This window comes from Suricata suricatta, chromosome 7, assembly GCF_006229205.1.
Source record: "Suricata suricatta isolate VVHF042 chromosome 7, meerkat_22Aug2017_6uvM2_HiC, whole genome shotgun sequence".
Classification (NCBI taxonomy): domain Eukaryota; kingdom Metazoa; phylum Chordata; class Mammalia; order Carnivora; family Herpestidae; genus Suricata; species Suricata suricatta.
Window position 1 is genome coordinate 3,272,681 of NC_043706.1, and position 11,896 is coordinate 3,284,576.

Here is an 11,896-nt window from a genome sequence, read left to right on the forward strand (position 1 = left end):
AATGCAGCTCTGCTCTGCGGGCTGCTGATCTTGCAAGGTCGAGGCACATATCTCTTCTTCAGCAGCTCCCGACATGCTACAATCTGCCTTCTCTCAATTTCCTACTTAGCTGCTTTCCCAAAGAGCGCTGACTTTTGGACCGAAGGCAGGATGTGCTCCAGCAGTTCATCTGCCTGCCTCTTTGTCTTTAGCAACCGGGGATACTATTGATTCTCACCCTGGCTTCCGGACATGTTTTCCACTCCCCACTCCCCCACGCCCCCATACACCCCGCTTGCCCGTCGCCCTCTGGCCACGCCTACGCGCTCTAGCTCCGCCCTGTGCCGTCTGGCCACGCCCCCGCCGCGGAGCTTCAGAAGACAGGAGGCGCCGACTCCTCCCATTCCCCCTGCGATTCTGTGGCGGGTGAGGATGCTTCATGTTGTACCTGCCATCTGGGTCTTGTGGTTCTCATTTCTCTGTCCTCCCTTCGCGATCCCTTTACTCCGGCCCCTCCACGCCTCCTCCCTGTGTCTGTGTGTTGGGCCGAGTTACGTGTGCGTGAGTTCCTGTGCGTGTTTGTGTCTGAACCTGGGTGCCTGTGAATGGGGGTCTCCCGAGCTGGCCTGGCTGCAGGCTCTGCGATGTGGACATCACGTATGAAGTGTGTCGTGGGCTTCCACTGGGTTCTGTGTTCTTAAGCGTTTAAAATCTCGTGCCTTGTTCTGTCGGTGTGAATTGGGTAAATTAAATGGAAAACCACTGCAAGGTGTTCACTACATACTTGAAAGAGATCAAGAGTTCCTTTTCCTCCAAAGACAGTAGATAAAGCAAAATGCAAAGTCCAGAAACAGATCTGCACGATGTAGGAATGTGCTGTATTTAAAAAGTGTCATTTCAGATTAGTGCAGAAAGGAATAGTCACTCAAAATGGTGTTAGATAAAAGCTTAGGTAAAAAAAAAAAAAATTAGATCCCTACCACCCTAAGTGCAAAATAAAGTAAAAGTAGGTTAAAAGATTGGACTTCTAAACTAAACTCTACCATCATAAAACCAGATGGCCTTGAAGAAAGTCCCTTAACAGCTCTGAACCTGATTTTTCCACTCTATATGATAAGCATTACACCATACATTTGTACTATCAAGGTAGCCAGCCACATGTAGCCATTGAGCACACAATACTTTAGTCTAAATTGGGATATGTTATACCTGTAAGATACACACTGGATTTGGAAGGGTCAGTACAAAAAAAGTGTAAATTATCTCCTTAATAATTTATATCAATTTCATGTTAAAATGATATTTTGGATATATTGTGTTAAATAAAATATATTACTCAAATTTCACTTGTCCCTGGTTTTCCTGTATGTGGTTACTAACAAATTTTAAATTGCGTTCGAGGCTTGCATGACACCTCTTTCCTACAGGCCGCTGTGTGGCGGCAAAGGCCGGCCCAAGCGTTAAAAGCCTATTGTTAGTGTTCTACAGTGACTGACCCCTGCTATTTGAATAGTAAACTACATACCCTAGAGCTGCTCTATGATATTGTCTCATCCAGAGCTCCCAGGAGCTCTGGGAGGAAAGCAATGATTTCCCCACTTTGCAGATGTTGAGAAAACTAAGCCTGTATTAAAGACAGTTTCAAGGCCCATATGATGGAATCAGGACTAGACAAGTCCCTTCTCTGCTGTGCTCCGAGGCCGATTCTGGCATGTTTCATTTTACATGTGAGGCATATATGGCACTTAATGCCCGCATGACAGTTCACTCCCCGTACCTAACAGAGACCCTGAGACGGAAGACTGACCGGGTGGAAGAAGGGGATAGATGGAGGGGGAAGGAATTTCCTGGGACATGCCAAGGTCGTCTTATTTGGGGGAATGAAGGTTAGCCATATTCCTGAGGAACCTTTGACTTGGAATGTATATAAAGAATATCTTCTCATCTGTATACCATCTCTCCAAACAGAGAAGTAAGCAAAGGCCCAGTGCAGAACTTTCCAGAAAGATCCGCTCATAACAGTTGCAAAGAGAATTCACACAGCCAATAAATAATGGAACAAAGAATCAGCACTGGTATCTGAGCCTGTGGTTGATGTTCTTTTTTCCACTGTGCTCATGGGCTCTATGATTTAGTTTGGGTAAACAAGCTCAGCAGTGAATCTAGTATGACTTGAGTCTGCTTTTTTCTTTAAAAGCAGGATTCTCAATTCTGACTTCACATTGGCAGTGCCTAGCACACTTCAAAAAAAAAAAAAAAGCAGGGCACCTGGGTGGCTCAGTCAGTTAAGTGTCTGACTTTGGCTCAGGTCATGATCTCACGGCTCGTGGGTGGAGCTGCTTCTGATTCTGTGTCTCCCTCTCTTTCTGTCTCAAAAATAAATAAAATATTAAGTAAATAAATTATTAAAAAAAAAAAAAGCAACAACAACAATGATGTTTTGGCCCTCTATTTGACAATCTAAATCAGAATCTCAAAGAGTTGGGCCTTGACATCCCTATGCTTTAGAAACCCTCGTCTAATTTTACTGTTCGTCTGGAGCTGAAATTAAATGAATTCCATCCATTGCTATTTTTTCATACCCTGGTCTCCTTCCTTGAGTGCTTTCAGTACATTTTGTCTATATAAAGAAGTTCACAATTTGTTTATGTGCTATATCGTTTTGAAATGATTTCACATGTAAAATTCCCAGTCCCTTGTGGACTTGTATTCTTTGTTTGCTTGGTTTTGTATTTCCCACAGACTCAAACACAGTACTAGACACAAAGTAAGAATGAATAGACTTGGCTAGTCTTGACTCGTTAAGAATATTTAATTCCATTATAACCATATTTTGTTTTGCTTTAACAGTCCACTCACTTCTGGGATTGTATATAGCCCTTAAGTTAGGCTATTCTGGATTCAATTTTTCAGGAACCAGTGACATTCAAGGATGTGGCTGTAGAATTTCATCAGGGCTCAAGTGGATTGTGAACAGAAGGGTTTATACCGGGACGTGATGACGGAGAATTACAGAAATCTGATCTCATCCGTCACAATTTCCTGTTTCCTTTGAAATGCCTCTGCCTCTTTTTGACTAATAGTGCTGACATATCACAAGAATTTAACTGACTTCTGTCTGATTTGGGGTCAGAATAATTAGATATTTCTAAAGTACATTGTAAGCCAAGAGACTAGGTGCTTCTCTTTCCCTTCCCCAGATCTACAGGAAGGATGAGGAGGAAGGATGGGTGGAAATTAACCAGTATATTAACTGACATGACACTCTTCTCTCTACCGGGGATCAGAAACTCTCTTTGAGGTACTCATCATTGTTATAAGGTCATAGGAATATATTACAGCTTAATGGTTCGGAATTTAGGTTTGGGAGTTCATTCGTTGTGAAATCGACCAGTGTATTGACCTGGGCAAATCACCCAACTTTTCCAAATCTAAGTTTTATCCAAGACAAAATAGCACATTACTTGGCTACTTATTATTCTCCAAGCAAAAAAATTATATAACACCTTAATTTTTCTGATCACGTTTTCCCAGGCTGGTGCTCTCTCCTTTCAGGGATGTAGTAATGTCTATTTTTCATGACCTCCCCGACCTTTCTATGTGCCCTGTACCCCCAAATACTCAAGTGTGTGCTGAGGACCCTAAGTGGATTTTTTTAACTTTGAAATCTCCGCGAGCTTATTTTACTCAACTAACATTTTAAAGTCTTAATATTTCATTCCTTCCCCCCCCCCCCAAGAAATCTGTCTCAAGACTATATGACACAGAAATCCAGCCTGAGTTCCAGCTTGCTAGCCAGCTCTACACGTAAGCCCATCAGGTAGGTAAGGGATGACATAGATAGATGATAGACTGGTTGATGACAGATAGATGCATCTAGAACGGGGATCTCTATAGGGAGAGAGATGAGAGAGAGATTTACCACGCATGTTCTGCTTCCCTGGAAGAGCATGACTGAAAGAGTTACTGACATTTCTTAGCATCTTGTTCCCAAGCAATAGCTAAATGGAGCGAGAAGGCCAGAAGTTACCAAAAGGCCAAATTACATCCAAGTTAATCCTTTTTGGGCCAGAATATCATGTGGGCGTCGCTCTGTGCTTCCTGTGACTTCATCCAGAAGCGAGAATGTTAATCTGCCCCATTGTTAATGATGCTCAGTTTGATCCCCAGTTTAAGTGGAGATGGAGGTCTCTTTGTAAAGATTTTTTTCTCTTTGCAGTTAGCACAAGATCTCGGCGCTGCTACTTTGGTTCCTGAGACCGTCCTGTTTCCGGGGGAAGCACACTTTACCTGATAATTCAAGGAGCCACTGATGAGCCTTCAGACTGTCCCCTAAGTGGTTTTCCCTCCTGCGTTCCTCTTCTTGGTATCTTTCCCATTGAACATATATCTTCACCTATACTGAATCCTTCCAGAGGCTTCTCTCAACCAGAGTGTTCACAAAAGCTCTTATTGAACTGAAATAAGTTCGGTCCGGATGTCCTTTACTATTATTATTATTATTATTATTATTATTATTTCCTTACATTCACACTTACTTGGGGTAAACAGCAGTCCCGCGCCCAGCTCCCCACGAATCAACATTCTGAGGTTCCGCTCTAAGAAGAATATCTGTATTGCCAAAATTTTGTTTTGAAAACATAAGAACAACAAAACCAAGAAACGAGGGAACATTTCTTTAATATCCATGCCCACCGAAGGGTTCATCTCCCAGGTATAGCCTACGGGCGGACTGGGGAAATTACATGATCACGTTTGAGAGGACACCTTCTCCCATTTCTGTCTCTGTGGTGCAATCAGTTAGCGTGTTCAGCTATTAACCGAAAGGTTGGTGGTTCGAGCCCGCCCAGGGACGGGTACCTCCCTCTAAGGACCCAGTGGTAGTTCCTACCGAAGTTTTGTCAGACATCTCTGAACATTCTCACAAATGAAAGTCTACCTAAGACAGCTACCCCGGGCGTCTTGGCAAAGGGTTAAGTGTCCTCTGGTTCAGCAATTAAATATCGACTGAAACCACTCATAAGCGCAATCCTGTCGTCGTGTTTTCTGACTTCATCTCCCCCAGCTGCTGTGGGCCATCCGTGGCATGCACCTTGGCCAAGGCCTGCGGCGCTAGCCATCCACACCGAGCCGCCCAGCCTGTCTCCAGGTCAGGTCCTCGGGCTCTGGACGTCCTAACGGACCGCGAGGCAGCGGTAGAGCGTCCATCTAAATCAGGACTTTTCCTCCCCTGTAAAACCCCCAACAGGGTCCCTGACACGTTTCATAAAAAGCGTTTTGACATTATCTACCAAAATTACTCTCAAATCCACTCCTAGGAATGTATACAATTACTGTATTTGTACAACTAAAATGGACCCACATCAGGGTTATTCCTGGCAAAATTAAAAAGAAAAAGAAAAATGTAAGTGTAGAAAAGGTATTTTCCTGCCCTCAAAGGGCTTAGTCCACAGGGAATCAAGCCAACGACTCCTGAGAAATTCATTTCCTTCCACCCATTCATATTTTCATTTCTCACCTGTGACTTACCCAGTTTACCGGGCTGCGGGTGTGAGCTGTGTGTGCAGCACTCCTGAGCTGGAGCCGCAGAGGCTGAGCTTGAACACCTGACGCCACCCAGCCTGAGGGCAGCTCCATTCAACACGTTATGAAGCCCTCTGTGTTTTACTTTCTCAACTTTCAGCAGCCTAAGGGGAAGGAGTTTCTTTATCTTGATGTTCTCGGCATCTAGCAAAGCTAACAAGGACACTTGGAATTCTGAATAAACGAACAGGACAGCTTGTCAAAATCTGACGCTGCATTTTTCTGGCTCACTTGGAAAGACATCCTGACCCGGGAACCAATCCACAGGAAACAAACAGGAAACGGTCACAAAAAAAGGGCATCGAGTTCCCAAGGCTGAGGGGGTAACATTACACAGATGTTTTTATTTGATGAGTATGAGAGGCATAGGGATGTGGTTAGTGTCACACCAAAAACCATTTTTTTTTTTACTGTATGCTCATTTTATTCTCCCAAATAAAGTGCAGCTATCAAGTAAAAATCCTGACCTAACATTTTATTGTTTTAGAGCCAAAGAAGTGGGTGAATCCACTTCACCCAAACACACGAGTAATTATATTGAGGGCAGAGGGGAGGGGGGTGGAGGGGGTTTTAAACAGCACAAGCAAAATCCCAATTATTAAAATCACTCTTCTACTTCCTGTAAGTTTAACAGACGATATGTTGGTAAGTTGGTTTTTTTTGTTTTGTTTTGTTTTGAAGTAATCTCCGCACCAACTCGAGATCGAGTTGCTCACTGCCCGGACAGAGGCGGTTGGGATTGTGAGGCTGCGTCTAGATTCCTGACGTGAACACTGCAGTGTTGTTTTCTCCCGGCGTCTGAGTAGACGGTGCGTGTTGTTTGGGACCCGCCGCTTACTCACTCTCGGAAGGGCGCCCCCTCCCGGTTCTGCGTCCCTTTACGATGCTTAGAACCCAGCGCTCCGCCTGTGGAGCTTGGTTTCCAACACCAGGAGCACACAGCCTCGCTCAGACCTCAGTTCACTCTTCAGGAATGACCTGGAAAGCCTGGTGAAAACTGCCCTCTCTGAGAGTGTGAGCAGGAATGAGCCGCCTATTAAGCACATCTTCCCTTCCCAGATGACTCGAGCCCTCCCACGGCTCCCACTCTCGCCTGAGACGCTTTTACCATGATGCCCGCGGGCCGCTAGACATGAGTGCCTGTCCCTTTCAAGTGGTCCCCAACTCTTAATGGCGAGGCCCGTGTGCTTACCTATCACTATGTCCTCATATAGTGACTTGGGAAATGCAGAATGAGATCGCTGAGAAAGTGGGCCTCAGAATTAACGTGACAGGAAAGAGTCCAGGCTGAAGGGAGGGGTTGGCTCGGAGACGAGATGACATGAAGGGGACTGAACAGGACACAGGCAGATAAAGTCAGAACTTGTAAAATGCACCCTGCGCACCCAATAAACTACAAAGGCATACAATTATACATAAAGATTTTTTTTTCCTGTAAATACATTTGGAAGGTGGCTCCCAACCCAGCCCCCCTCCATTAACCCCTGTCCCTGTTACTCTTCTCTGAATAAAAAGGACGCTGCTGCTACCCTTCACTTACACTTGGGGAAAAAAGTTGCCTGGACTGGACACTCCCACCCTAATTTGAGGGAAAGGCACTTCCTGCGGCCAGAAAGTGGGATTTTTAGAGGCTCCCAGTGGGCAGGAGGCAGAGAGCCAAGAATCAAACGAGAGAGGCATGTGCAGTAGTCACACTCATGCTAGTATGAATTAGGGGCCTCCCCCAGGCAACAGGAGATGGAGAGGCCCACAAAAGGTATGTCTGCGCACTCATCAGAGACTCCCAGTCTTCAAAAGACAATAAAACGTCTGCCCGAATAGCCATTATCAGGGCTAGGAGACAGAGGGGGTCTCTCTGCCCGTCACGAGGCCCTGACCGGTGAGGGTTCCTCCCCGCCGGCTGAGGGCGGCGCAGCTCCGAAGATCTTGGCAAGCAGCCCTCGGTTGGAGCGAGCCTGGTCCTGGACATTAGCCAGGCGAGCCCGTTCACGCCCCCCTGGCCGGGCTGCCTTCCGGGCTCTCAGCTCCTGCTCAGTAGGACGCTGGGCAAAGGCCCAGCTGCTATTCGGGCGGCCCGAGTCCCCATCGGCCGCCAGGAAGCGCTGTCCCCGTTCCACACTTCGAAGGTAGAAGTCAGTCTCGCGCTTGGCCTGGGCAACCTCGGCCCTCAGGCGCTGCCTGCGCACCTGGCGCTCAAAGGCAAGATGTTCGCTGAGGTGTGACCACGTGAAACGGTGCAGGTACTGCGAAGGACAACAAAAACAAAACAACACGAGGAAAGACGTGGGTAGGCATGTCGGGGACGCAAAGGACAGGAGAGCGAGTGGGGCCGACAGGAGGGAACGGAGGAGCCCCGGCTGCGGACGGGAAGGCAGACACGGCCGCCCCTCACCTTGAGGTTCCACAGGTCGTAGCGGAAGGGGCTGCGCCGTCGGGCTCCCATGGGCGTGTTGTGCAGACTGGCCGCCACGCGCTTGGCCACGCGCTTGTCCCGGAACTCCACCCAGCCCTCGGTGTAGTCCTTGCTGTACCTGGCCCGCTTTTTCCCTCCCGCGGCCGAGGCTGCCGCCGCCTTCTTCTTGCGCCTCACGAACCCGTCTGCGCGCCGAGGACACAGCGGCGGTTTAGGACGGCCACCCCCAATGAACTTCACCTCCCACTCATCCGCGGGCCAGGATCCCACCGCAAGGCCTTTGCCCGGGAAGAGGGCTCCCGCTCCCCAGTTCCATCCATTCCCCGTGCACCCTTTCCCCACGTCTAACCCAACTCTTCCCTCAAACGTCAACTCCGGCATCAGATCCGCTCTGAACATTCTAGTTACAACTTCACGCCCTCAATCCCAATTCAGTTAGCGTCTGCACAGGAGTTGGGGGTCAGTGTCTAGACCTGGGCCACGACGAAGGAGGAGTTGGGTTCAGATTTGTGAAAAGGCCTCCGAGATTTTTATTCGGGATGTACTCACTTAATAAACTGGTAACGCTGGTTCAGGACACAGGGCTGCGCGGAGTCGACGTTACCAGCCAAACTTAACTAGCCGACAACTACTCATCCACGCACTGCGCTACCCACACCCAAACCCGGCCTCCCTAAAGGCCTGCGCACCGCGCGTGGGGTAACCACGGCGCCTCGGACGCGCGCAGCCCCGGCTACACGACGCGCGGGCGAGCCCACCCATCTGCCCGCACGGCCGGGGCCGACGCTCTTACCCTCGGGCTGGAAAAACACGCGCCCCACCTCGCCGTAAGCGCTCAGGAGGTTCCGTACGTGCAGAGGCCGAAAGCGGGGCGGGAGGTGGCCCAAGTACACAATTCCCGGCACGACCCGCTTCTTGCCGCCGCAAGCCGCCTCCTCGGATTCCTCCTGCTCCTCTTCCGCTTCTGGATTCTCGTCTCTTCCTTCCAGGGGCTCCTGTTCCGCATCTTCCTTCTCCAGCTCGTCGGCCTCCATGCTGGCGGAAACCGGAAGACGGCAGCCGTAAAGCGCCGCGCCGTCTGCCGCGCACCGCGTACGACGGCCGGCGGCGAGGGGGCGGGACCGACGCGGGCCGAGATCAATGGAAGAACCAGATTGGGTGGAAGGAGCGGAAATGGGGGCCGGCGCGGTCGCGAGATTCGAAGCTGGCGCGCGGGACCGGGGATCCGGCTGGTCTTGAGGCAGGAGCCGCACGGATGGGTCCCCAAGTGTAATGCGCCCCAGAGAACGCCTTAGTGAGGTGTAAGAAGGCGGGAGGCAGGCTGTTCTGGAAGTGCGGGAAAACTGGGAAGTTGGGAGAGCTTTCTGTGTGTCAGCGATCAAAACAGCATTTTACCCAAGAGACACAGCTGCGACTCTGGTTGGGGGATGATCCACCTTTTACGGTTTACTTCAGTTTTTAAAATTGTTGAAATTTGAATTATTTTTTAAAATTTAGCTTCGAGTTTTGAATGTTTCTAAGTTTTGAAAATGTAGTTTAACTTCGCAAATACGCGTTTTGGAAATTAGATTACATGTTGAAAATTTCGGTTGTGACCTCATTTAGTGTAAAGTATTTTAACTTAAAATGATTTTTGATTTGATTTTGTGAAGATGTCCCAGAAGTGTTGATGTGTAACAGTTATTGCCCTTGTTGTAAGCACGTGCTTGGAGCCTATCCTACATTTGTATTGATACGTGATTCATGCTTATATTATAAGCACCTGTTTGCAGGTGTACAAACGGCCCGGCGTCAGACGACCCCCCCGGCGGCCCGCGCACCGGCTCCCAGCAGGGGGCGCCGTCCCCGAGCGCTGGAGTCCTCCGTTCCTCCCACGCGCCCCTGCAGCGGGGCGGGAAGGGGCGCGGCCTGGAACGCGGACAAACCCTCCAGCGGGCTTTCTGGAAGGGGCGCTGGGCGAGTTTAAGCGTAACGTAGACTCGCCCTCGCTGCCACGGACAGAATTTCCCATCCCGCTGAGACAGGAGGAGCGCAGAGGACCGCGGCCGGAGGTCCGGGTGTGCCCAAGCTAGCTTCCTAGGTGACCGCTCCTGCCACACAGGCCTCCCAGTATATTCCTGCAGGAACGCGGCGCCACGCTCTTCCGTGCAGTGGGCGAAAGATCTAATAAACCAGACTCCTCGAGTTCCTTAATTTTACCGCAGAGAACGTTAATGTCATTTGCCCGCCCCTCCTTTTTTCAAGGCGGTAGGGGGCGGTAAGAGGAAAGGATTTGGTCCCATACCTAATTCTTAGATTTAAAAGCACTGAGCAACGATGAAGGAAGAGAAAGCACATCTTGGCACTGCTTCAAGAGGTCGGGGGTGGAAGGGGGCATCTGCGGAAATAGATGCTTCCCGTTGTGCAGGTGCGATGGCTGCGACGGTAGTTTATGCTGTTTGCTCGACCTTGTATTTCAAATTGCCATTGATAAAATGTTTATGCACTTAAATAGAAGCATAAGAGGTAGACCATCCAAAATAAGATGTAAACCTTGGACCAAGACGTCTTTCCGGGTGTCCCCGCGCCCCATGACCCTTTCCCAAACTTCATGAAAAGTCAGCCTTCCTGGAGACCCCGACTTCCATAAGTCGGTTTTTGTGTATGTACCTGGGGGTCATTTATTTTTTTTTTTTTTCAGTTCTACACGTTCATCTGTGAGTACAAATGACAGTCTGCCTGCCCAACTGTGTTCAAGTTGTCTAACGCGCTCTAAAGGATCAGGAGTGTCCGGTCCATAAAAGCTCTTCGAAAAGGGGAATTCCTTTGAGCCGGATTCGAACCAGCGACCTAAGGATGACCATGACCACACATGTACAGTCCTCCGCTCTACCAACTGAGCTGTCAGGATGGGTAGCAGGGCTTGTTAGAATACCTTAATGTTTCTCCCACTGGTTTTATTTGGACTGTAGTTAAAAATCTAGGCGAATGTGCAGGTTATTTTCTAGAGCGCTGGGAATGGTTCTAAAACTGATAGGGGTCGTGACCATAGAGGCGTATGTTTAAAAATTAATATCCGTGAAGTTTTGTGCTTTTTACTGCCTGCTTCAGTTCGTTAGAAAAGGAGACAACACCCTCGTGTTCCATGTCCTTGTCCCTCTGGTGTAGGTAGGACCACCACCTGTTCCTCCTGCGGCCCCCACGGTCCCAGCTGCCTGCTGCCTCTCTGAACACGGACACGTCTCGTCCAAGGAAAACAGTGTACACATGGCAATGTGCTAGAGCCAGACCATGGGAGGCATGTGTATGTGTGTGTGTTTAGGAATTGAGTGCCTCCTTTTGGAGTGGAACAAATAAATACACCGCTCCCCAGTTTTGAGAAGAGGAATGCAGACATTTGGGGTGCTGTCGTGCATGGCTAATGAGCACCAGTAAAGGCGTTTGGCTTCCGAGCTGAACACGGTTGGAGAAAACAGGAAGCCATCTGGACAGATTTATCATTAGAAAAGATTTCTGGTAAATTTATCTATAAAAGATTATTTCTTCCTTAAAAATTACTCCATAACTGTAGTCTTGAAAAACTACGCCCAATGATTTCTGTGAGAAATCTGCAATTAGTTATTCTGTTTGTCTCATGAGGTACTAAGAGTAAATGGTCTAGTACATTTCTTTTTTTTTTAATTAATTAATTTTTATGAAAGAGAGAAAACATTGGGAGGGCAGAAAGAGTCCCAAGCAGGCCCCGTGCTGTCAGCACAGAGCCCGACCCTGGGCTCCCTCCCACCAATCATGAGATCATGACCTGAGCCTAATGCCACCCAGGTGCCCTACACTTCTTTCCAATAATCTACCTTAATCTGGGGGAAATGTGAGAAACCTAAAGTCCAAAAGGCCTAGAGAAACCGGCACTTTCTGGGCGAGACCATTTCTTCCACATACTGC

The 11,896-nt window shown here is 48.6% G+C and overlaps 1 protein-coding gene, 2 long non-coding RNA genes and 1 other non-coding gene across 4 annotated transcripts; 3 read left to right on the top strand and 1 right to left on the bottom strand.

The window, feature by feature from the left end:
• Positions 1-3,076: 3,076 nt before the first annotated feature.
• LOC115296213 lies at positions 3,077-4,991 on the top strand. Its single transcript, XR_003910779.1, has 3 exons — positions 3,077-3,280; positions 3,719-3,799; positions 4,199-4,991. It is a non-coding gene; the product is annotated as an uncharacterized LOC115296213 (long non-coding RNA).
• Positions 4,761-4,834, top strand: TRNAN-AUU. Its single transcript has one exon. It is a non-coding gene; the product is annotated as a tRNA-Asn (tRNA).
• An 887-nt stretch (positions 4,992-5,878) lies between the features above and the next one.
• Positions 5,879-9,049, bottom strand: ABT1 (activator of basal transcription 1). Its single transcript, XM_029944652.1, has 3 exons — positions 8,769-9,049; positions 7,955-8,160; positions 5,879-7,805 (listed from the first exon to the last, which is right to left on the bottom strand). The coding sequence occupies exons 1-3, from the start codon at positions 9,007-9,009 to the stop codon at positions 7,425-7,427; spliced, it is 828 nt and encodes a 275-aa protein (XP_029800512.1). The 5' UTR covers positions 9,010-9,049; the 3' UTR covers positions 5,879-7,424.
• A 12-nt stretch (positions 9,050-9,061) lies between these two features.
• On the top strand, positions 9,062-11,619 carry LOC115296205. Its single transcript, XR_003910771.1, has 2 exons — positions 9,062-9,276; positions 10,656-11,619. It is a non-coding gene; the product is annotated as an uncharacterized LOC115296205 (long non-coding RNA).
• Positions 11,620-11,896: the final 277 nt, after the last annotated feature.

Excerpts from the sequence above, each read along its gene's own strand:
- ABT1 (XM_029944652.1), bottom strand. The coding sequence starts at position 9,009 with ATGGAGGCCGACGAGCTGGAGAAGGAAGATGCGGAACAGGAGCCCCTG. Across the intron at positions 8,161-8,768 it reads CGTGTTTTTCCAGCCCGAGG|ACGGGTTCGTGAGGCGCAAG; the intron begins GTAAGAGCGTCG and ends CTCGGCGCGCAG. Across the intron at positions 7,806-7,954 it reads ACGACCTGTGGAACCTCAAG|TACCTGCACCGTTTCACGTG; the intron begins GTGAGGGGCGGC and ends TGTCCTTCGCAG.